Source organism: Solenopsis invicta, chromosome 14 (assembly GCF_016802725.1).
Source record: "Solenopsis invicta isolate M01_SB chromosome 14, UNIL_Sinv_3.0, whole genome shotgun sequence".
NCBI lineage: Eukaryota > Metazoa > Arthropoda > Insecta > Hymenoptera > Formicidae > Solenopsis > Solenopsis invicta.
Window position 1 is genome coordinate 13,979,315 of NC_052677.1, and position 26,893 is coordinate 14,006,207.

Genomic DNA, 26,893 nt, shown 5'->3' on the forward strand with positions numbered 1-26,893 from the left:
TTATAATATAGTTTTAACCCTGATTTTAAAAAATATCGCGATAAAGCTAAATTAATCGTGTTCTTTTTATATCGACATTCTCATGACTGCGTTTTGCATGATCATGATAAGTGGAGTTGCAGTTGTGAAATGTATAAATTTTATGATAAATATTTTGTAGAATATTCTGCAAAGAAAACAGAGCGAAGGAATAATTTTAGATGATAAAATAAAACAGAAATCAAGGATCATTGCATTACATTAAATGGTTTGTTTTTTAATGTCGAAATATATTTACGTGTTTTATCTTCAATATTCATTTTTTACGTAAATATTGAAATAATACAAACTCAACAATAACAAAATTAGAATAACAATTAAAAGCTTTGTTATTTAATTATAAATGTCAAAATAATCACATGCTTTAGGCACTTTTTGCATAACACGCACTTTTTAAATATTTGAACATAATAAAAAAAGCAAAGCATTAATGACAATTTTTGTTATTCTTAATTTCTTAGTTTCTCTCTTATTTTATCGTTTAAAATAATTTCTTTTTACTCATTTATACACTTCCTCATTATTCTTAAACTTTAGTGTATTATGCAGTGCATTAGATTTTTATAAATCACGTCCTAAATAATAAATATTTAATTACTTTGAGTCTAGAATTTGTCAAACAACACTCTGATAAATGTAATCGTTCAAGTTTCAATAGAAAATATTAATTATACAGGTAAACAAAATTATTCAATAAAATGGAAATGGATACCATATTACCCTCTCCTCCTCTATGTATATTTTAAATCAAAATTGCGATATAAGAGGTAAAAATTATTATTGAATAACAAATGATCAAAAATGCATATTCATTCTTAGATTGTGTTTTTATTAAACTAAAATTACAAATTAATCAGAAAGATTTGTTCAGTCTTTCTATTTCTTCAATCTCACATTTATAAAACAAAATATATGAACGAGCGAATGAAATATCCGGCGTATTTTATGCGTTACTTGTAATAGGTATAGTCTAAGGCTTCGGTTAATTAAACTAGACCAAAGATTGGCAAAAAAATGTATATTTTGACCGATTTTCAGGTAGCGCTCCCTTACTACTTCCCCCGTAATGCAAACGTTAATGGACAATTAGAATGCTGCAGAATGGTAAGGTAAGGTAAGGTAAAGAAAATAATGCTACCTGAAAATCCGAAATACCGGCCAAAATGTGCATTTTTTGGAACCCTGAACTAGACAAAGCATTTGCTTAACCAATCAGAACAAAGAATTTTACAAATTGACCAATCAAAGAAATTGGTCCAATGTTTCAAAATTTTTGTAACATTAACGGTCTGTATCCTAGCTATACATTTATGACCTTTTCTTTGTGGAGCCATAGTTATAGAAACACTTTACGGAGCAACGTTTATTAGAAAGAGTGCCAGTCTCTTGAGAACGAAATAACTTTAACAAACTTTTCGAAACGCGAAAGATATTTTCGGTAAAATAATTTCTGCAAATCTAAGGTATGTATACGGCATAGATATACATATATAGTTACTCAAGTATACATTATAATGCCCTACTACAGATTTCTTTAAAACGTATATTTTAGGTATTTAGAGAATTGTAGAAACTAATTCTCACTGTCTCGTACACTTGAAGATTCTGAAACTCGTTCTCAAACATCGAATTATGCATATTCGTCTGGTGCCAATCTAAAATATTTAAGAATCAGTTCAGAAGATGATTCACTTTATCTAAAGCGTTGTACTATACTTGATAATTGAAGAGTACCTACTAATTTGTACAAAATCTTGCTATACGTTAGTTTAATATAAAAATGGAGAAGATAGGAACATATACTGAGCATGATATGCGTTCATTATGTCGATTGATTCGTATACTGAAAGAAAAAGGTCCAAATCGCAGCATTCTCGAAGTTTCTCTTCTGGGAGAATTTCCCACAATAGATGTGATTCATCCTGTAGAGGGATTCAGTCCAAGACAGATTATTGAAAATATGATGGAAAAACATTTGTTTACCATTCAAAGTATTTGGGAAAATCCCAACAATTTGATAACACTTAAATATGATATTGATTCTAAAGGAAAGGTGGAAATTAATAATAATATGTCTCTCTATACTGATATCCAAATAATAACCTTTTACTACTATAGAATATGGAAATATGATCTTCAAACATTTCATTCAAATAAACCACTACATGAAATAATGAAATTGTTGATACGTAAGTATCAAATAAATACTGAGTCAAAAGTAGAGAATCTGGATCCAACAATAATCACCTTCCAACGAATAATATATTCTTTTCCTAGCATAACATTAGACATGTTTGAGCAAGGTTTAGATTGCTCTTCCCTCTTCATAAGGCATTCATTTCAAGATTTCTATAAGGCATTTCCTGCTGTTATGTTTATGCCCTCGTTCATATCAATTCTTCCCAAGTTGAACTATCCTCCGATTGCAATATTCATGGCTATAACCCTTAAATTGGATGATCTGACTGATAAGAGGACTCCATTAGAGACAATCTATAACCGTGTTATTACATCTTATACTTCCACGATCTTTCCTGAAAGATTGAAATTAGAATTGTGCAAGAAACGAAATATTGTGGTGAAGAATAAGAATGGATATAATTTTCATTCTGTTTTTCAAGAATATCGTCAGAAAGCTAAGAAAATAATAATGATGCTCAGGGAAGAAAGCCCAGAGCTAAATAATATACTTTCTAAGATATAAATGTTATATGTTCCTTTCTTCTTCTCCACGGTCTATTGTAAATCTAAATATTTATTTAATATTACACCATCGAAGATCAAGACCGCATTTTATTCAGGTAACTAGCAATTATATTTGTACTATGGTTATATTTAATAGACAAGAATTTAATTGTTTAAAGAATATGTTTCAAATTAATTATATATAAAAAAGTAATAATGTTATCAAAAAGTAATAATGTTCTCATGAATAATTATTGTGAATAATATATAGTTTTGCTACAATTTATTTATTCAGTAATAGATATTTATATAGAATATTTCACCTCACCTCCAATTTTGATAAAATTAGATTCATTCGATGCGTTTTGGCATGAAACAAAAAAATTTGTTGGAAATAAGCGTCGTTCTGCCCCGCAATACGAGATATTAATCATCAAAGTTGCTAATTATTTTGGTTAGGTTAGGAAATTTGTCATACGGATGAATGTAGCGCCCATGTTTTGTGACTACACGTGCATTCTCTCTAGTCTCTAGCCTCTAGCCATATGCACATGCGAAAAAAGCACAAATTTGAAACATGCACTTGTAAAATATAATGTATCGCCGTGATTTAAATGATAATAAATGAATATATGAGTTAAATCTTCTATAATTAAATAACAAAAAAATAATTAAATAACAAACTATTCTTTGCTTTAAAACATTGCTTCAAATTCTTTGTTTTAAAAATACAAAATTTCTGTTTTAAGAACACAAAAATTACATAAAGAAAATATAATGTGTTTCTACAGCAGAGAATATTTATTCACACATATGTTTCAAATTCGTGCACTTTTGTCATGCGCAAATACAGAACGTGACCATATGGCATGCACTTCATCAATATGACAGATTTTCTAACCTATATAAACATCAACTTTAACAATTAATATCTCGATTTACAGGGCAGAGCGACACTTCTTTTGGCCAGATTCTTTTAGTTAGTGTAGAAAGTGCGTTGAATGAGAATTTCATCAAAATTGACGATGAGGTGTTCTAAATAATTACTCATTGCAATAATATAATTGTCATCATTTCTTATGATGTAATAGTCCACTTATTTATTGATTCTTGTCTCAAAGAAGCTACCCAGCTCTGATTTTGTTATATGACATATAACATAAAATTCGACTGCATATAACAAAACAAATGCAGCAAAAGTTAAAGAATTAGAATGAATTTATTTCCTTATTCACCGTTTTCATTTCATGGGACTATCATCTTTTTTCATTGCAAATACACTTATAAGAAAAAAGCTTTATTGTAAAAGCAAGTGATGTTCGAATTCACTTTATCTATATGTTTTAAATCAGAGACTAACTTTTTGGAGAAAAGAATTAAGAAACTTAATCAGTAGAAAATCAGAAAATGATTATATTACTATATTGATTAATGTTAACATAAAAACTACATAATGTTTATATTATTTACAAAGACATTACTTTTCAGTCTCTCTAATACAATATCTTGTATAATATACAAATTATTAATGTGTAATAATTTGTGCAATATAAAAAATATTTATTATAATATAATAATTGCTATTTCTCTAATTAAAAATGCGTTATTTACGGAAAATCATCTCTTTCTAATTGTTTTTTTTAGTAAAGAAAGAAGAAAACATTTCTTTGTTTTGTAGAAAGATTCTAAAGTCTAAGATATATTAAATCAATATACTTTTAAAGAAGCAAGAACTTACTACTTTTTTGTACAAAGTTTAGCCTATGTATTGTAATTATTTTAAATTGATGAATAATATTAATGAATAATATTAAATGTACATTGCGTCGCTATGATATCAGGACTATTCTTACATGCGATTTATATGATTATATTGAAGTAGAATTGTATGAGAGATCAAACAATTTCATGTGAAAAAATATTTCACATGAATCTCTTGACTTATATATTTTTATATTATTAGCATTATATAATATGAATTTTGTAAAACATAATTAATAAGTTTATACAAAACAAAATTGTGAAAACAAAGCAATATTATATTTTATTGGCAGCATCGACGAGGATACAGTAATGTTTCTACATGAGCTCATTAACTGTGCTGATTCAATATTTGTAACATATTCTTGCAGTTGCGATTTACATGATTATGTTGAAGTGGAGTTGTATAAGAGATCGAACAATTTCATGAAAAAATATTTTACACGAATCTCTCGACTTTGTATTTTTGTATTAGCGTTATATAATATGGATTTTGTAAAATAGATAATGTAACAGGTTTATACAATACCAAATTGTGAAAACAAAGCAATATTATATTTTATTGGCGATATTGACGATACAGTGATGTTTTCACATGAGCTTATAAACTGTGCTGATTCAATATTTGTAACGTATAGATCTTAATATTATTGTATAGTAAAATAAATCATTATACAGATTTTACACATACAGATGTATACTTATAATAAATATGTTTATTAAATGTTAAGAGACAAACGAAAAATCATGCCACTTGATAGATCAGTGAAATTTCGTGAAAAATGTATGGAAAAATGTACACGTCTTGAGCTTATTTTATAAACAATAAAAAAGATAATAAGACAAATAAATGTAATGTAACAACTAAATTAGAAGTATTTTTGTATGCATTTTATCTGTTTTGTTTTTATAACCAGGCGCTTTCCATGAGTAGGTTCTTCTATGTTTATTTTTGCTAGATCTCTGTTACTAGAGGTGCGTCTACGATGGACGCTTTTATTCCAGCTTATTTGCTGTAAGCGCTTATAAGCATCGCTTATGCCGTTTTTGCTTTGGCGCTATAAACGCTCATGACTTTATGACGTCACTGCGACGTCATAACTTGTCGTATTTTATTTGTTAATGATAATTTTATAGACATTTAATAATAAATCAAATCATATTCTGTTTTTATTTATTCATAATCTGTCATCAAGAAGATATATAATCTGTCATTTGTCATCGTGAACTCTATGATTCTTAATCATAAATGTAAAATTATGTTTTGTAATTTTTATTATTTATATTTAGTTATATGTAAACATGAAATTAAATAAATGGCGCGCGTGTAGCGCGCGCTTGTGTTGTTCTACTTATAATATTGATGTAAAAGTGATAGTTTATCACGATTCTAAATTTGGCAGATTTATCTTTTTTCCGTAAGCCTTTAATTTCGAAGTTAAAAAACATTCTATAGAAAAAGGATTTTTATATTAAGAAAAGGAAAAACATTTTAAATTTGAGAAAGTTTACTTTAAAATATTTTTATGTTAAATTTTATCCAATGATCTTAAGCTACAGTAGCTTTTTTTCTTAATAAAAAAAATAAATTGCGCAGGCAAGACGGAGGATGATTAAATAAAAAAGATATGCAAAAAACTTGTATAAAATATCGATGCTTTATTTTCAATCGATTGCGATGCCGCGAATACGCATAAGGTATGTACACAGACGTCGGACCATTTTACATAGTTCAATTCTCATCTATGCAATTAAAAGAAGTAATTTACGTGCTAACTTTAAAAGTAACGCCATTATTCGATGTCTCGTTTTCCTCTGACTCGGTAAAAAGTACGGTGGATCAAATACAGTATCTCGATGAATATCTCGCAAAGTGTGATTTGAGGTATATCAGTGTGGTACTCTCTATTGCGCTATTAATAATAAACAAAAAAAAAAAAAAAAAAAACGATCAAGAAAGAGACAAACAAAAAACCATGCCACTTGACAGATCAGTGAAGTTTTGTGAAAAATGTATGGGAAAATGTACACGTATACTAACCGAGTTATGTGTATGTGTATTAATGTCTATGTGTTTATAATTATAAACGCAAAAAAATGAATCACCGATCATGGAGTACAGTTTCCATACATGATTTATGCATATCACACATGGATATTATACTTCCTTATTTATGAGAAGCTCGAATCTAAATCTTTTTTCAGACGATCTTCTCGTTCTTATAAAAATAAAATTTTTATCTGTTGGTTTGCCCATCGCTTCTATCTACATCGAGCTCCACGCTTAATTTTGTCCCTCTCTTCATTTTTTTTCATGCTTTTTTTACCCCGTTATCTATTTTAATTCTTTGAAATTACCATTAATCTCGTTAACTTTTCTCAAGAAAAGCTACATCATTTCGATGGTCAAGATTATATTTTTTCCACTCTATCGTTAAAAAGCAAAAGATCTTGTCTGACTGAGTGAAGTCAATGAGATTAATCGACAATAGACAAAATAAATTGGATTATACTATATGGATGCTCCATAGCTCGGTTTTTCTCTTCAGAGTGTTATCGCTTTTATATACATTTCGTTGCTTAAACGCTAAACACGCACATCGCGTCCCGCATTTTTTCTTCGCGGTCGGACAATATCATCGTCACTCGTTAGGAACCTATGACGGATTACGCGGGATTATATCGGCTCGACGTGCAGTAATAAATCGACGCGCATAGCGAACAAATATAATGTTTCGTAACACACTCTGCATTACATTAATTACATATATGTACACATACGAACGCAACAAGATGAATAAAACGCTATTCTCATTGTTCGTTTAAATGTACAATTCCGCAGTTAATAATTCTCAATTATTAATTGTAGCGCAATATCGAATTCCTTAATTTAAAAAAAAAAGAAAATTCGCAAAAATTTTATAAAATCGACGCAATTCTATTCTCCTTTTCTCTTCGAGAGAGATTGCATCGATTAAATTAAATACATATAATTTAATCGCGCGAAGAGAAAATAAAATGGATTGGTTTACAATTTTATATATTTAATAAATAAATTTTAATAGATGTTTATATATTTTATATACATATATATATATTTATTAAAAATTATTTTTAAATAAAAAAAGAATTTTTCTCTGCCATAAAAGTGAGCAGTGATAACGCGAATATTTCTTCATTTACAACAAAATTCGGCAAGAAAAAATTAGCCACCACAAAAAATCTATACATGTCTTCATTAAATTGAATCATTTTTCTTTGATTTAGGGATTTTACAATGGGGATAGATTTCTTCTCGCCGAATCGGAATCGATTAATTGCGCTCGATTAATTGTGCACGACGATGCTAACGTCAAATTCGAAGACACGTGTCGTCGGCAACGGTACTCATACGCGGAGTATTAATAACAAGAAGCAAAAGAAAATAAAAGGGAAAAGATCAGCCGCGCAGATCTCCCGTGATATCTTTGTATATTATTCGACTCCGGTTACATTGTACTAGGTTTTGGTTATTGGCATTACGCAACTAATTAGCTTTCTAATTAGCTTCGTGGCACGTTGGGCACCCTCTTTGTCTCTCAAAATCCCGATGAAAAATTCACATATTATCTCCAGCAATCTCTATAGTCTTTCAGTATCTTCGTCCTCGGGTCGATTCACGCATGCATGCACGCTCGGACAATCTAGACCGATTTACGAATTGTCCGGAAGTCACCGGAACCGCACAACAGACCCTATCGTCCACGTTCCTCGTGTCATCGAGCCGACTCGACCGACTCGTCCAGCGAGAGACCTTACAACGCGATAAACATTGTTCGTGCTGACACGTACGTTCTTTTCACAGTACATGTATCGAGCACACCATAGTATTCGCGTATCCGCTCGAGCCGACTCGCGACTCTCATGCGCAAGAGAGTCCTCGGAGCTGCACGACGCAGACGTGGGACACATAGGAGACGTAGGACAATTCTGTCTACGCAAAATTGGGCAATCTCGAAAGCTGAGAGCAACGTCCCGTTCCCGAAACTTGCTCAGCTCATGGTACGATCGTGAAAGTTTTTTGCGAGCACGAAACGACGAAGCTCCCGTTCGATCCCAATCCTGTGAGACTCTCGTTAAGTACTAATAAACTTCAATCTCTACTTTTTGGACATCGGTCCAAACGCGCACGACGATTAGTTTCGCCACGTCGCTCGACGATGTTTAGAATCGTAGGAGCATCGCCACGACAGTATCGCGCGAGCCGATCCATTTATATCGCATAAAAATAATTCGAGGATTAAATGATCGCGCGATACTGTCGGAGCGAAATTATTCTTCTTTCAAGCGTACTTGAAAAAATCACGCATTTTTTTAGGCGATATGCAATCGACGCAGCGTACAAAACTACTGGACTTCGATTGCCTTCCATAAGTTTTTTTTTTTTTTTTCGACAATATTTCGTTGTTACATATTGTATCGTTTGTTTCTCAAAATATCATTCGTTTTTTTTTCATTAATCGTTTCGTATTATTTTTTTTCTTTTTCACGTTTAAACTCACTACGCGTTAATTCTTAAATCGTACAGCCTATCTATACGTATATACAGCCGACCAACACGTCCACGTAAACGATGGACGTACCTTGAGATATATGTACCGCGGATTATAATATATTGACAACACTTTTTCGAAAGGGGGAAAAAATTTTTTATTTTTATTTTTTTTTGGTTTTTCGCTCATTTATTTCTTTCTTGTTAGCTCCTCTTTCCTTCATTTTCTTTCATTCTTCCCCTTTCGCATACACACAAACACACATACGTACACAGTAGTAACAGCGACACACGCATACACTTCGCAACTCACTCTTCTTACATTTTGCATTACGTTATGCATACGCGGGAGGGATTGGCGCAACCCTATTTAGGAACCGAGCGGGATAAGCGAACGGCCGCGCCGTTAATTCTTCGGGAATTAAGACTCGTGTCGCTCATCATTTGGATAAACCTTAGTCGGAGTGTGAAACTCTACAAAACTAGATAGAAGCAATCGAACCGTATCACGCGACGCAAAATTTCAAGAGACCACAATGTGTTACGCATTATACATCACAGAGACTTTATTTGTTTCTCAGTAGTTTCTTAGAAAAAAAAACGAATACTTTTGCCATTAAAAAATATCTGCATGTATTCGTTCCTGAAATATTCGCGACATGTATTCTATGCATGGGTCCTTTTTCTTTTCTCTTAGAAGTTCAATAGAAATAAAAGGACTGAAACGTGTGATCCTTTTAACCGCTATGTAATTTCTAAAGAGAATACTTCTCCTGAGTAAACTGTATTATCAGTTCCTTCGATTATTTATTTAATTTATGTTAAACCTCATATATTTTAATATCGCAAATAATACGGTCCAAGTATTCCCTGTTTCCTATCGATTATCTCGCACTTTTCGGTTTTTTTATCGTGCATTCTCTTTGTTTCCCTGTCTTTCATCCTCATCTGTTTACATATGTATATATAGATATATATATTTTTTTTTTCGATATAATATATATATTCATTTATTCGTACGCTTATATGCCTATGTATGTACAAAACGTTTGATGACTCTGGATATGACTAAGTGATTTTTTTTCTTTTTAGTGCTCGCACGCGCGCGGAGAACGAGTTCCCCCTCCAACTTACATCATCTCTTTCGTCTTTTTTTTCGATAGTTTTTTGTCGCCTAAAAATTAAATGTATATTCCTATTACAAAGTTACAAATGCGTAAAGCGTATTGCATTGCCTTCCCCCAATTCGCACGCCTTCCTGATTCCTGCGCTCTTTTCTTTTCTTTTATTCTTTTTCTTGTTTCTAGGGGCGACACACGTCGGAACAGCATTTATTCAGACACATGGATTTTTCTAGTTCAGTGGGTGGTCCTCTTCATCTTCTCATATTTCTTTCATACCATCTCAAGAATGTTTTTAATCGTGATTTAATCCTTTTAAATAATACAATTGGACTTTAAGCCCTTGGAAAACCAACAATAGAAAGTTAATAATTTCCTTTTAATAAGGAATCTACAGGCCAGAAAGAAGGAAAGATTTTCTTCATTTATTCTTGTTTGTTTTCCTCTTTAGTATTTCAAATAATTCGCGATCGAAACGTACATTCATTCGATCACCACCTGAATTGCTTGTCCTTTGATTGAAAATTAATTAGAAAATCGATAGGTCGGTTATTTCTCGACTTGCCGATTTGCGAATCTCGCGAAATTAAAGCAATTTTAGAAAACAAACTCTTAAAATACAATTAAAACGTGAAATACATATCGTCAAATGAACGATGAACGCATGCGTCGAATAAATATATGTATAATACATAAGACGTTATACAGCCGGATGTAAGTATGAAAAAAACCAAAACTTCGTTGCTTTAACTGATTTAGAACACATCGCATATATGTTAGTTCTGTAATAAATCCAAGAACATAAAAATTCTCTCTCGCATTATAAATACGTCCTGTCAATCTCGTAATGAAATAAACCTTATATTCATGATTCAAAAACCTTCTACGCATACTTCCGGCTTACGACAATTCGCGTCGTAATTTTCAATGAAACGCAATTAACGAGTGATCAAGTTCGATCTCGAGATTCTTCGGGAGAAGTTCCTCGCTCCGAATAACAATCAGCTGGTTCCATGTTACATTTCGCTTCCACATCTTCCCGCTCCTCCACGATTTTTCTCCGTTTCTTCTCTGACTGCCCATCGTCATCATCATCATTATTATCGTTATCTTTCTTCGTTTTCTCCTCCTCTTCCTCCTCCTCACTGGAAGGTAACTTCTCCTCGGCAGTCAGACTCATCGATGTGTCAGCCCCCACAGAGTGTCCCCCTACTGCGGTTTTCAAAAATGTACGTCCCTGACATCGGTTGGCGTGCCCGCCTTCTCGTGCTCCAGTATTTTCTCCTGACTCGTGTTGTTTTGGTCCCCCAATGGCCTTTGCGATGCACTAGGGACTCCAGCGCTCATTGTCTGATGCCCGCTTCCGGTTCCGGCACCTTCGGTGCTCTCGAGATTGGCCTGCGAGATCATTCTCTCGATCTGCTCTAAGCAACTTTGCAAATAATCCTGAAACAAAAAAACAATCCTAAATAAAGATGGTAATCTTGTTACTTATTATTTTGTTACATTTTACTGACAAAACTGCAATGATTTAAAAATTAAATGTATGAAAAAAATGCAATCTTTTGCATTAAATTATATACTGTATACTTCTATATACTTTAGATACACAAATTAAAAAAAAAAGGGAATAAAAGCAAAGAAACAATTTTGCAGAACCTTATTCTAATATCCAACATTTTTAAAAGTTTCTATACATTCTAAAGAAAATACAATTGTTTTTGATTAATAAAATTAGAACCATTATTATTGTGTCTACTCTTTTTCAATTAATCTATCACTTTTTCACATCCAAATGTGAATTGTATTGCAGATCATATTCTAACTTTTCGCTTGTAGAGAATCAAACGAGTTTAAACGTTACGCGTTAACCCTATCGGGCTTAAAGCTTGAAAAGCAACGTCTTTCGCAGTCTGTAGCCTGTGGCCGAGGTCATGAATGAAAATCCAAGAAGGCCGGAAGCCGTCTCGAGGACGGTGTCTTCCTGACTCTCGCTCGGGATCCAAACAGGCAGACCAGGATTGGTCGTTGAAAATATTACGCTTACGGGTCACGGACCCCATGCAGAGTCCCATTCATTCGCGCGGTTTATTTGTGCTAGGCGTATATAGAGAAAGAAAGGAAAAAAGAAAGGAGAGGAAGGAGAAAGCGAGGAGAAAAGGAAAGGAGACGGAACGGCGACCTCGTCGTCTTCGACGGCCACGTATACGGGGCCCGCAGAGCGCGTCCGGCGCAGACACTCCGGGACCCTCATTTTTTTCCCTTCCCCGCGCGCGCGAACATGTGCCCGGCACCTGCTGCACCCTTCCCGCGCACTTCCCGTCGCGCTTTTTGCGCCCCGCGAAGTCCGTCTCAACCACGAGTCGAGACGTTGCGAAAGGCAAGTTCCAGGCAGTTTCTTGCCGATTTCGCTTCTCCCCGGACGCCAGACATCGGCGGCGCGCATCGCAACTGGTTCTCTTCCCTTCTTCTCGGCGGACTTGAACAACTTGAAAATGCTTCATCGCATCCGCGTTTTAAGACGCGCAGATCACGCGATTTCCTCTTCGCAACACACTGCAATGCACACGACTTCTGATACGCATGTTACTCACCTGTTCAATGGCCGTGATGCGGGTGAGCTCGTGCAGAAGACCGGTCAGCCCGTAGCCGCTCTTCCCGGTCCAATCCAGTCCGTGTAACGCCGCCGCTACACTCGCGGCTGCGATCATACTCGGCGTGTACATAGCGAATTCAAAGTCTGCAAAAAAAAAAAAACAAAATTACACTAAAAACATGCAAGAGATTTTACATATGTACTTATGTTTTACTACAAGGCTTCCTGTGAACTTTATTTTTTCACATGCATTCAAGTGATATCGCTTCATTTGTGATAGACGGAGCAATTACGTAAGACAACAGTATGTAGACCCGTACTGTCTACAAAGTGAAATCAATGAAAAAGTGCGTCTATTGAAATATCTGAAAAAAAAGGGGTAAAGGGAGTTTTTTGTATTAATGTTTTGTAATAAATCGAGTTAATATTCGAGTTAATATTTGAGTTAGAAATGTGCGAACTATTCAAATACGAATCAAATCAAATTTTATCTGTGATCAGGTAAGATTATCTAATCTTTGTGATTCGAATTTAAGATATTCGAATAAAATAACATATATTGATAATTTTATAAAATCACATTTAAAATACACAGTTGGAAAATCTGTGTTAAATTTAATATATTTTACAGACTACATGTTCTAAATGGTCCACTCAAATTTTCGTGTTAATTTAACATAAGATAAATATGTTAAAAAATAATATAAATATCATATAAAAAATTAATACAAAAAATGTAATACTTCGATACAATTTGAAAACAGAGTGTGGGAACATATTTCTTCAGTAAAATTAACATTTATAATATGTTGACACGTAAATACATTTTATTTTTCTTGAAATTTGTTTAAAATTACATTATTTTTACTTGTTGCTTCTTTATTTAGTCACAAATTATGTTACTTTAACACCAAGAAATGTTGAATATCAATTTAACATAAAATATTCAAATAATCAAATTATATTAAATCAACACTTGGATTTAAAATATTGTTTACTGTATAATTTTACGTTGTATAATCAATTATTATTTTTCTTACATATAAAAATCTTTTCAATTTATATTATTTTTATTATCTATATTGAAATTATACCCAACAATAATTATGTTGTTAATTAAAAATTGTTTCAACGATACAATTTAATTTGATTCGATTCGGCATAAAAAATTCTCGCACTCTCTTTAATTTGAATGTATGTATTTCAGTGACAAAGAAGGCATATGGTATTGATAATTGCCTTCTGCCTGAGCTTATCGATTTTCAAGAAGTATATCTTCTTTAAGTACGATCTTTCTTCACGAGCGTTTATCTCGCTTAAGCACATCCTTCGTTATTTACCCCAGTTACGATTAGCAAACAATCGTGAAGGGGAGAAAGACACTTTCGTGGAGATTCTCAGCAGTCCTCGAAATTGCAGGACAGATTTACGATAGGCGGGAATGGGCGGAACGGTGGGGCACGTGGTTGGCTCCTTTGTCTAGGCGCGACGTCACTTTCGTTTCTTCAGAAAGAAAGTTCTAACGTTTCAACACAAGCACGAACGAGCCTCGACGGGTCCTCGACGGATGCGAGATATCGTTAACATCTGCGCCGGGCGGGGATGTCTTCTCGACCGCCTGTTCCAACAGCATCCCGCGATTTTCACAGAGATGTCGCAAAGCCGTTACCGGTGGCGTTCTTAATGATCCGACTTGCGAAAGGGAACGGTAATTACATCACTCGCGTTAGCGTTTCTCAGATCGAAGCATGCGTATCTCATGAACGAAAAATTATTGCACAGATTCAAATCAGTTTTTAAAATACGATGTTAATTAATATTTTTGCCAACAAAATTAAGGTACAATATTTTAAGTTCAGATTCGAGGTTTTAAAAAAACGCAGATAAAAATTATAACTTTAAAATTTATCCTGTTCTTTTCTTAATTTATGTCTGAGCTGCTAAATGAAATAGAATCGTAATTATTGCTATTGTTATACAATGTATATGCATTAAAAAAAAAAAAAATGTAAGATAAGTTTGAGTGACAATGAACTATTATACACATTAAGCAACTTGAACAGTACACGTGCGACCATGCTTACAACTATTACGTAAAGCTGCTTTAGTTATCAAAGATTATCTAGCGGAATTTTTTATCTATCTCGTCATTGTCTCAGAGATTTGAGTTAGCGATTTCACCATTATTTTCTAAGCTTGAACATAGTTGTAGCTGTCTTTAACAAGTAATTGTACATAATTGTTTCTTTAGCTAAGAAAAGTGTTGCGAAAGGCTCGAGAATGAATTTTTCACATTTTCGTTTAAAGAAAAATTACGAGTGTTCAGTGAACACTCACATAAAATAATCTATATATTAAGTAAACTGCTGTCAGAAGATTATGCACGGTACCTTAATAAAAATGCAAACGCAGCGTACCTGATACGTCAAACGCGCCCGTCCGCGTTACGCTCCGAAACGATCGTGGCTGATCGGCAATTAAATCGTTCGGGGAGAGAACGTCGCGGTTATTAACCGGTGAAATTAGGAGCGTGCACGGCGTGCAGATACGTAAAATCAGTTTAATAAGGGAGTATACGGGGAGAGGCAGGGCGCGGAGATAGCCGTGGAATGTGAATATCAGACGAAATTATCGCGTTGCACCAGTACTGGTGCGTACCGAAACTTAATCCGCGCAAGACAGCTTACATAATCAAAGTTACACATCTCGCGACGCATCGTCACTTCCCGTCGCTCTTGACAATGCAACCGGTGCGGCGACGGCGTTCGTCCGCCGTCGTAAACAAATAATAACTTACAGTTACATGTCGCCGTACGTATCAGACTCTGACGGATAATTTCCTCGTACGAATCCCCTTCTCGTTTGATTAATTAATTAATTTAAGAAACGATCGTTTCAAACGAGAAGAAAATTCGTACGAAGAAATTACTTAAATTAATTAAATAAATTAATTTTTTTCATAAACGTTAAGTACAAATATATCGCGCGCGTGATCTTAGGAAAAGTTAGATGAGGCAGTGTTCGCCGTTATCTATGTAAAATTATTTGGTTAACGATTTAGATAAAGAAATAGCTCAATCTTATCTTTATCTAAATTATTGAATGTGTTGTATTATTTTCATCTTTATTTTAGAAAAAAAACAAGTGTTATCTTTTTTCGAATTATTTAAGATAATGTGAACAACAACGAGAATGTTGTAGTATTGTCTTTTTAATCTCAACCTATTATTATTTATCGTAATAGGGGAATTTTTCGAAGTACAGTCGTATTCCGAAATTCACTGGCAGTAATAAAAATTTATAGTATACCAGATTTTTCGTCAGCTGTTTACTCTCTCGGCTGTCGATTTTGCGGAAAATTTGAGACAGCTTATCGTTTCGTTTTCTTCCGAGGAAAAAAAAAAGAAAAGCGTGCGGAGCGTCATCCGAGAGCAGCACTGCCTAGTTTGGTCCGTGAGAAACAATTCACGACCTCGTCCTGTGTGTCCTCCTCTTTCTCTCTCCTTTTTTCTCTTTCGCTCTCTGTCCCGAGCCCGCCGAGTTCGCGGACCAACACGAGCATCAGGACCAACGACGAAGGACGGAGGTCCTCTCCGCGCGCCACGGCTTTTTTGCCAACGCGGTTGTAATAACAACCGACCGACCGATCGACCAATGCAGACTTGCGGGACGAAGACTCGAGAAGGAGAGAGGAAGGCGCAAAGAAGTGCGGAGTTGCATCGAAGAAGGAAGAGGAGAACGAGGAGACTGGAGAGACACGAGGGTTACACCCGTCTAGAAACACATCCAGACATTTAAACGTACCTCGATCTCGATCTTTCTTATAGTCTCGTGCACGCATCAGTCTGTCTATCTCGTCGTGCACTTCCCGACGACGGATTTTCTTTCTATTCTCATCGCGAATCAAGGACAGTAGACGTGTGAGTCACGAAGGATCTGCTTATAACAATCATTGAGAAATGAAAGTCTGTTTGAGGATCCGGAAAGGCAGTGGATCAACTTTCTGCTCTCGTGCATTTAAAAATAATGGAAAGATAGCTTCAATTTCTCTAAATATTTACGATTTAAACTCGTTTTTCATCCACGAAGAAAGATATAGATTATCAATCGAAAAATTGTAAACAACAAATGGTAAGATTGAATTACTTCACTCTTTCATACAAATTGTTCAAATCATTTCAATTTGTAAGTTATTTTTTTGTTTTTTAAACGAATTCAGGTTAGCTAATCTGGCTTTAGAACATAGTAATGTGAGTCACAGTGACGCACGGAGACGACCGTCAGTAAGTGCAGAAGAAGCAGAAGATGATGAAATTGCAGTGAAATTCCAATGCCGGATTCCAGAGAAGCCGCAATCGGTTATGCCTAACGTGATTGGGCATTTAAACGCACGTTTACGAAGCCCTAAAGGGAGCCTTCCTCATCATCTGTTAAGGCGACATAGAAACTTTTCTTTTAAAAACAGCATTTTCCGTATTCATCGCATTCCGTTTTGTGACTCGCGTGGACTTCGGTCTTTTAAAGTTTAAGGAAGTCTCGGGGAGCGAGAGAAACGAAAAATAGAATTTCTGTAGGTATGCAATGTGGTGATCTTTACAGCACTTTACTACTTCCATTACCTACACTTATTCCTTATTATATTATTTTAATATGATGTATATAACATATTTATATTGAGTTTGCTGATTATTAGAAGATATAAGCTTCTATTTTCTATTATTGTTAGCATAGATATTGGAGAACGAAATTCTATGGCACGCCATGATAATCAATAACAGTAGTAAAAATAATATCGCACTTGTCATCGTGCGGGAAAAAATATATTGTTTTTATAGTTTTTTGTTCTTCCTCTCTTTAAAATACGAATAAACGGAAAATTGTAAATAACTATAATTGATAACTAGGAATTATCCTCTAGACTTCTAGAGCAACGCGCGTTTCGAACAGCGCGAGTTGACGACCTCGTCTGTATGTATATGCATGACCTATTTAATAAAAAAGAGAGAGAGAGAGAGAGAGAGAGAAAGCAAAGGAAAAAGAAGCGATTCGTGTTACGTAATGGTTTTCATCAGTGTGCGTTCTACGTCGCGCCTTCGAGACCTATGTTCATTAATGCGTAGGTATGTTAACGACGCACGTCGCCGATTGTTAACGTCACACGTACGGTCTACGCATACGGTAGCGTGCAACATGCGTACGAAGGGCACTTCAGGAAGACTTCGCCGAGTTGCTCATTGCGCCACTTAAAAACGTTTGCGACGACTGTCTCGATATTTAGAGAACCAAAGGTTACTTTACAAGAGTGTGCCAACGAAAAAAGAGTATGTTCCGTATCCGTGCGTTATGGATGCTTCTTCATCGAGGGGAATTATTGTAATTCCTCGTGGTCGATGATCTGATTATCAAGTTCTATTGATATTCTACAGATTAATATATTAATCGTGCGTTTCTTACCTCTGGCGCTGAGAGCAATAAAGGTCTGCGCGTGCCTCCGGACCATCATGGTGTCCCAGGTGCGCGGCATCGACAATCTGCTGAGGATGTGCATTAGGAAGTCACCGGGCGTCACCGCGGATAGTTCCCACTTCAACTTGGAGACGACCAGCTGCTCCCACCTCTGTAACAAAAAGAGACAGATGTCATTCGATTAACACCTCCCGGTTAATACCATTCTCGCAAAAGATGCTATAAGAAGGTAGCCACGCATTGATCGACAGCATTTACGACAGAATAGCAATTTAATGCTAAAAATTTTCTAATCAATCGGTTATTTAAATTGTTTTCTTTCTCAAAGGAACAAAATGTGTTATTTCGGAGTATAATTATTCAGATTAAAATTATCTGGCGTAAATATCGATGCAGTTTCATTACATTATGAAGCGGAAATTTAATTTTGGATGCACATAAATGCATATTAATGTAACGAACGTATCGGTGTAATGTAAATAAATATTTATGAGTATATTGCCTAATTGTTCGCGCTTATGTAGCATCTCTTATGGTTTTCCACAGAGTGTGCCGTTATTAACATCAGATGCAACGTGATTAATAACTTTCTACGAAAAGAAAGGGAGCGATCTATTTCATCGTGGATTAATTAGGAAAACACGTGACCCGAGTCCTTTTAAACGCGCGCGCGCGCGCGCAAGGAAGCATTAAATCATCTTTAATTGTGGATGATTACACACAGGTGCGACGACGACGTCAAAATTCATGTAGCCTTGATCTTTGTTGCGAGTATTAAATACGAGAGAGAGAGAGAGAGAGAGAGAGAGAGAGAGAGAGAGAGAGAGAGGGGGGGGAGGATGGGGGTACTCTCTCACTAGCGAGGTTACTACGTCCGCTCTTTAGAGTGCGTCGTAGTATCCCCGTTCTCTTTCGACCGTGAAATTACACGGCGGGAGTAACGCGCGACGAGTACTACGTGTCCTTCGTCTTGATCAAAAGTCCATTGAATCCGACGAGGCTGCTCGCCTCCCATCGCTCAGCTGTGACGAAACTGAGCAACGCGGCTCCACATTTCAAGCACGAGGGAGCACATTGCAGAAGGATCTTGGGCGATAAGAATAAAGAATATACATTACTATGATAGATATTATATCCGTAATATATGCATTATAGTAATTAAGGTAGACATATAGATGCGTATACATTATGCATTATCATCCACTTGCGCATTCTCATTACAATTATGTCTGCAGCGTTATCGCGGCAATGTACGTAAATATTTTTTTTTGTGAACTTACATGTATCTCCTTAAAAACTAAAAAAAAAAAAAAAAAAAAAACCTGCATTAACATTTTCCGATGTTAAAGTATTTTGTAAAAGAGTTGTAGAATGCGAACACATGTGTGTTGACCCAGCTACCAGTTAATGTTATTTAAAAATTTCGCCGTCCTCTTTTTGTTATACATTGTACGTGTAATACGTATCGTACATATTGCGTTCGGAATTAGTTATTTAATTTTATGATCTGGAACAGCTGTAGCCTCAACTGGAAACGGAAACTGCTGAATGTTCACATAATTTCAAAAGGTACGTGTTAATATTAGCCCCATGCTACGCAACTTTACAATGAATATTTCATGTGGTTTTCGTAGAAGCCCACTTTCGACTATCTATAATTCACGGACAGAAAATCGGGATAGAATCCTAAATATAACTTCATATGCCGTGTTCCTGGCTGTATGTGCGCGTATTTTGATATGTATCTTGTATACGTATCCGCGTGTACCCTCCTATACAAACGTTCTTTTTTACATTTCACATACAGAATCACAAATAGAATTACGTCCTTAGTTCTAAACTGCGAATATAAATCCTCTACGAATCAAATAAAGCTTCTGTAAAAAGTATTACAGCCATAAATTGATCCGTCTTGTGCGAGAGATAAAAGATAACTAGACAATTTTTTTTTTTTTTTTCGATTATGTAACCACGTACGGAAGAAAAAGTCTAAATATGAGTTAAAATGCAGTAAAGAAGATAAATGTAAAATGGAAATTGGTGTTACAATCACATTGGCGAGTGCGAGGGAGAAACAGAAGAAAGGCGATCTGTCCGTGGTCGTCATCGTAGCGATCGTATGAGCGTATGAGCCAAATTAAAGTCCTCGCCAAACAGGAGAGGATGTGCGCTCCAGGGAAGACGCAAACCGAGGGAGTCCCTCTCTCTCCTCTCCACGGCTCATTCTCATCCTTGAAGGGGTTCCGCGCTCGAGTGCGTGCGTGCGTACGCTCGCCATTCGCGCCGGCTCCTCTCTCGTACGCCGGTCCGTCGGTGAATGAAACAAAGGCTCGTACACACCGAAAGGATAGGAGGGCGACGACGTAATGACAGCGATGTGTAAAGCGCTCTGTACTCCGCTACGCGAAACGGGTACCTGTCACATTGCGTGTCCTACTTTCTTGATGCAATTTTTCCCTCTGGCGTAGCAGCTTATTTAATTTTAATAGCGCCTACATTGTCTACATTGTTACGCAGACAAATCACGCGGCTCATTATTATCTTGTATAACTACTTTTATTACGTTCTGTCCAAAGCTGGTTCCCCTTGGCTTTGAAATAAACATATGTCTACAATCCTTTATTGTATAATTTCGTATTGTCCACATACTTAAAAAAAAAAAAAAAAAAATTACGATTGAGCTACATATCTTGTAAAATTATTATTGTTATTAACTGTCATTTCCTCGGTACCTCAAAATTTGACGCAGCGTACACGTCACACGCACACGGTCATTAATCAATAATTCATAGGACAAATATTTCGTATAAATATTTATGATACATTATGACGTACTGTTTGATCTGTTTGGCAGATATTATACATGTAAAACGCTCCGCGCGACGATGCGCATCCCACCGGCGCGCCGCTCGTCACCGAGCTCGTCAGAGTGCACTCACGGCGCGTGCACGCACGCACGCACGCTATAATATGCGCGCGTACACGTAATGACACGTAATGATTCACGAAGAGGGATAATTGCCAAACGCGATCGGCGACGATAAGCGTGCCCAGTGTCGCGCGCGTCACTTTGATAATAAAGTAAGTGCTCGATGCGTAGGCGCTTCGCCGCCGATACATCATCACCTAATTTTCACGTTACGTTAAGGTGTATCATTACGTTACGCTACGTTGCAGGTATCTCAGGCAACGTTGCAACATCCGGTCTCTGTCGATTCATTAATTAATCGCGGCCCACCTTGTGTCCGTGAAGAACTTTTCGAACCATTATGAATTCACGAATCATCGGATTAACATTCGAAGCCGCTGGAGTTTCGTAGAACGAGATTCATCGTCTACGGCGATCGATGATAATCTGTATTCGCGTCCGTAGCCCTGGGATTTCCGTTCTCTCGTACCGGTGTGCGTTATAAATTGATACTCGACCTACAATGACACCGGATCAAGATCGAAAAAAAAGGAGGAGAAAGGTACGGGATGGAGGGTGAAAAAAAAGGCGGTGTAAAGGCATGCCCCGTCCGTGGGCCATGGGAAAGCAGGTGACAGCTAGATGACGCTCTCACTTTCCCTTCCGACGCACCTTGGGAATCTAAATGACCCCGATGTACCTCGCGATCGATGTACAATCTCCCCATATGGGGTGCAATTTGTACATCATCTGTAATCCGTACTCAACATTTAATTCAGAACGGAATCCATTTTCGCACGCAATTCCATGAATATTCGCTCACCGAGATTTTCTCCCATTCGTTTGTATCACTTATCGTCTCAGATACGATGCTACCAAGTAAATTAAGGGCAAAATAGCGCACCGGAAGATTAACTTTATTAACGGGCGTGCACTCGTATCCTCGTGTGCGAGTGCGTGTGTAGGATTCACGCAAGTAGCGAAGCGCACGCAATTTAATAACGACCGCCGCCGTCGTGCGCGATAAGGGCCGATTCGCGTTATACGTGTTATGCGGCCGGCAACGAAGCGGCAGAATATTATGCAGCGAGGAATAACGAAGCGACGGGTCGTTTATCACATTTGAGATATACAGCGACAGAGTCGGAGTAGAAATGGAAAAAAGAAGGAACGGAGCCCGCGACAACCGTAGGACTGCAAATCACGAACAGCGAATTCGTCGTCGCCGTTCTGCTTATGAATCTTGTTCGATATCGTTTGTTTTAATCCAGAGGAAATATAAAGCTTCAATCTTGATTTTTTTCCCCTCTGAAAATATTTTATGCCAATCATTAGAGTTTCTTATTCATATTCATATTATATTCATTAGAGTTTCTTATCGGAGACTGTTCAAAAAAGATGTTCAATATATAGAATCTGAAGTGAAATTATTTTTCTAAAACAAGTTACGATCTTTGTAAGTATGTTTAAATACAAGTTCCATTTTTTTACACAACGCGAGCTTTTTAAATTATCTCAATACTATTTTCCGAATGCTTAATTTCGTTAATCATAATTAATATATGAGATAAAATTATGGTTATTGCATAATTATGGTGCATATTACGCGCACTTGTGTAATTACGTCAGAAGTCTCGCGTTGCCATAAAAAATACGAAAAAATCTTCACGTTCGCATTTACGGTCTCGCAATTTATCGCTCTCGATTCACGTTGGTATCGGCGGCTAGGTCAATAACTATCGATAGGCGGGGAAAACGCGGTGCATTTATGCGTTTCATTCATGCATGTGCGCGCGAGCGCGCCCATGCACGATCGCGTTCGCACGGTTTTGAATCGCGCACCTTCGTCGTCCCGCTTTCCTGAGCGTGAGAAAGATAATCCCGGCGCACATGTGACTCGCTTATTTTAATGCTCGATGCGCCGAATATCGTGACACGGGAAAACGAGAGATAGAACGTCGCGATAGCGGCTCGCGGGCGAGAATGCGTAATTATGATCATTAATCGTAATTACCGCGTATCCACGTGGTTCCGGACGACGGTACGTCCTCTCTTTCTCTCTTTTTTCCCCTTTTTCTTCATTTGGCTCGCAGGACGTCCAGATGATGCCGGTTTCGGCTTGTGGGTGGTGATAATCGCCGACAGGTGGTCGGCGGGCGCACGGAGGGATCGAGGAAGGATGCGGGAAAATCGTTTTGTGATCTCGTCGAAAGACTGACGCTTCTCAATTCTCCTCTCAATTTGCAATTTGAATCATAGTAGATCGAGTTTACGCATTTTCGAGTTGCAATTACCACGGGTTTTCGATTCACCCGAATCACTATCGGACGATTAATAAAGAAAGGAAAAAATAAAGAAATGTGCCGAGTTGGCCGAACTCTGGTTGTAGTGCGTCTAGACGAGCAGCGGCACGAGAACAATGGAGCATCAAACGGGAGTAGGAAAAGATCGCGGAGGTAGGGCCCCGTTGTGCTCGTGCCGCGCTACCTGGTCGATTCCGAGAAGCCGGGGCCTGCCGATTTATCTGGTTCGCAATGAGGGATCGATACGAAGCGAGAGGCGCAAGGGATCCCGTAAAAGACCCCGAGAGTCGCGGCTTGAGAAGCGCCAGGATCCCATCAGGTGATATTTCTTCAGCACCGCGCACCGCGAGCAGCGTAATTATGAGTTATATTTCAACGCAACATTACATAATGGAACTTTCAATACCGAAGCTGATCGTCACTCTCTTACATATAAATAAAGCGTACTTATTTAATTTATCTATTGAAGCAATGTCGAGAAACTATTTTTGAAACAAAATCTTTTAAATCATGTGGATTTTTGCTTCATCATCATCATTATTCCGTTTAAAATGTTTCTAATATTTTATTTATTTTATTTATTATGTTTTAATGTAATATTTTTAGAAAAATAAAATATGATAAAATATGATAAGTGGAATTATCTAAATATGGTAAAATATGATAAGTGGAATTTTCTTTATCATATTTTATTGTAATATTTTTTTAAATTCCATTGTGCTTCAAGTCGTTTAGATTTTCAAACAAAAATCGCAACTGTGCGATGTCGAAACCTATAGCCAGTCTCGAAAAATTCTATTAGCGCGGAATCCCACAGGTGGTTAAAGAGCCAAAGGAGACCGGGGGAGGAACCGAAAGGAAAGGAGACGGCAGGGCGGTGCAGGATCGAAGGGCAGCGCCTGTGAGCAAGGTGTTTACCATTCTGGCCAAAAATAAAGTACAAAGGCCAGACTCCCTCTCGGCATAACTGGCAACAAAAACCAGAATCACCGTCCATGCATTCCTCGAGCCTCGCCATTGGCGTGGCTCAGTTTAGACCGCCGCGATTAGGCAAAAGGCCGGCAATAAGTGACATTTCTACCTGCGACGAGTTTTCTGCAGGTAGATAAATTAATAGATAGACGCCGCGTCCTCTTTCTAGGCCGGGAGAGGTCATCTAAGGAGAAAAGAAAGATTATGTGATACATGATATGCAAAAAGATCAAGCGTACGCAAATAAAGGGAAGGAATATAAAAGAGACGAGTATCAACGTCTCTAACAGTAACAGTGCACACACTAACTGTTGTGTAACAAGAATAAAAATAGAAACAAATTCTCTTAAATATACGTATATATTATACATATAAATCTTTAAAAACGCGGAATGTTTATGGAATTTATCTTTACGTGTGTCTCTACCATACGTTGTACATCTCATGTACAGTAAATTTAAAGTCAAACGTTTTATATAATGTAACCCCTTTGCGCAAGGTACAATTTTAACGCCGGTCCCGTTTACAAGCCTTTAGCCTAATCACGCGTCTCGCGGTCGATCGCAGATTCGGTGGTCGCCGCCAACACAAAGCTAATTATGGGGGACGCCGATAGCCGAAAATTCAACGTCGGGTCCCTCGTGCCGAGAGAGAAAGAAGAAGCGAGTATTCCTCGCGCGCCCTTGCCCCCTCGAAGGACCCGGGGAGATCCAATTTAATTGACGTCGGGCTACGCCAATGGAGCCGACTCTTCTCGAGGTTACTTCCAGGAACCGCCTTTTGCGGGACACATCTGCTCCGGTTACCGGAGCGTACCCGGGGTCCTTTTTCGCACATAAGAAACCTCTCTTCTTCCTTTCCTCGCCTGAGACCGGAACACCGCCACCACGGTCGCGCCCGTCGTGCTTTTATTTCTGCGACCGGTGGGATTTTAATTTTCACAGAAGCCGTAAGCCTACCAACGATTTAATAACGATTTCGCAATTAATCCGAGATTAGAATATTAAGCCGCGGCTTAGGCAAGAAAAATTGAATCAACTATATGTACCGTCCGTCGACGTAACTCTCTCGTGGATACCTCAATCCGGGTTTTTGGAACTTGACACAGTTTAGAGTTCTCAGGCTCTGAATTATGACCGCTATTATAGCTTTTAGTGCGAGAGGCTTTCCTCTCTGTTATCAATAATCCGTTTCATTTCTACCCGCCTTTTAATTTTTACGGAAACCATAAATTCATCGGCGTCTATTGATCTGCACGATTAATTAAATGGCCGTCGTCGAGTTTTGATTTTTTTTTTGTTATCAACATAATCGTCATTGTGTGAAAAATTCTGCTCTCTATTTTATATAAGTATGTATCTTTTGTAAAAAAAAAAAAAAAATACATACTTGTGTTTATAACAAGAAAATATTTGCTTAAATTGGGACACTTTATATCGACGATATCTTGTTACTTTTAAAAGACACGACACCGGTTTCGATTTGCCTTTGGCGCGTGACGTAGCACCGGATGTAACTACTGACTGTCCATTCAGAATGGAGACTGCGCGTAAGTTCTTAGAATATATATCGTATACGAGAAAGAGAGAGACATCAATCTTTTATTTTTAGCCGCTCATTCACTTATACAGAGATATTAAAATATCATAAAATTAGATTATACATGTATAATACGTAGCACTATAAAATTATTAGAAATGCAAAAAAGAAGGATCTAGTATTTAAAAAAAAAACATATATTATACGTTATATTAATAATAATCAGAGCTTTAAATAAATTAGTTACCGGAAGTAACCTATTATTACCGGAAGGAAGAGACAGATCTGTTCTTGACGAACAACGTACAACAGTTGTGTTGGTCGCTGTCAAATATGATTTACGACGTCATCACAAATCTCCATTTGTTCCGTGACACTCGTTTAATAATGTGACTCAAGCAGGCTTAATTAAGGCCCACCAAAAGCTTTCCAGGAAAATATCGATACGTACGCATGTATACCTGGAGTACGGGTACCCGCATGGCAATTAACAACAAAAAAAAAAAAATCGTCTTATTACAGCAAGATTAAGAATGATCAAAACGCGCTTGTCTCACACGGCGAATATCGTTATAAAAAACACCCGTAAAAAATAAAATGTTAATCGAGAAACTTTGAAAATCTAAATGGCTAGTTTCGTATCTCATTGGAGACTAATTAAGCAGACTGTGGCTCGTATAAAAGAGATTTTAGTTAATATATTGCTAATCAAGAAAAATCCGTTAAGAATCAGTTTCTAAAACGATGGTTTCTAAAACGATGGGATGTTTCTTTAACACGTTTCTTCTACGTGATTTCTTTTTTTTTTTCCCTTGAAAGCGACACGTAATATCTAAGACTTCGACTAGGGAATTGAGCAATTTCAGGATGATTTCGCGAGCTCGAAAGTGAGTCGAAGACGGGAGATTGGTTCGTACGAATTTTTTTCGCATCGCACATGTGGTGGGATTTGGCCATGTTGTGTGCCACCGA

At 36.7% G+C, this 26,893-nt stretch overlaps 1 protein-coding gene across 1 annotated transcript in view; it reads right to left on the minus strand.

Annotated features, from left to right (window-relative positions):
- Positions 1–6,124: 6,124 nt before the first annotated feature.
- The window catches only part of LOC105196203 (G1/S-specific cyclin-D2), a 40,984-nt gene continuing 20,215 nt past the window's right edge, over positions 6,125–26,893 (minus strand). Inside the window, exons 3-5 of the mRNA XM_011162003.3 lie at positions 18,188–18,350; positions 12,732–12,877; positions 6,125–11,583 (exon numbers count right to left, since the gene is read on the minus strand). Of these exons, the coding sequence (XP_011160305.1) occupies positions 11,359–11,583; positions 12,732–12,877; positions 18,188–18,350 (534 nt within the window). The 3' untranslated portion in view covers positions 6,125–11,358. The remainder of the gene's footprint in view (positions 11,584–12,731; positions 12,878–18,187; positions 18,351–26,893) is intronic.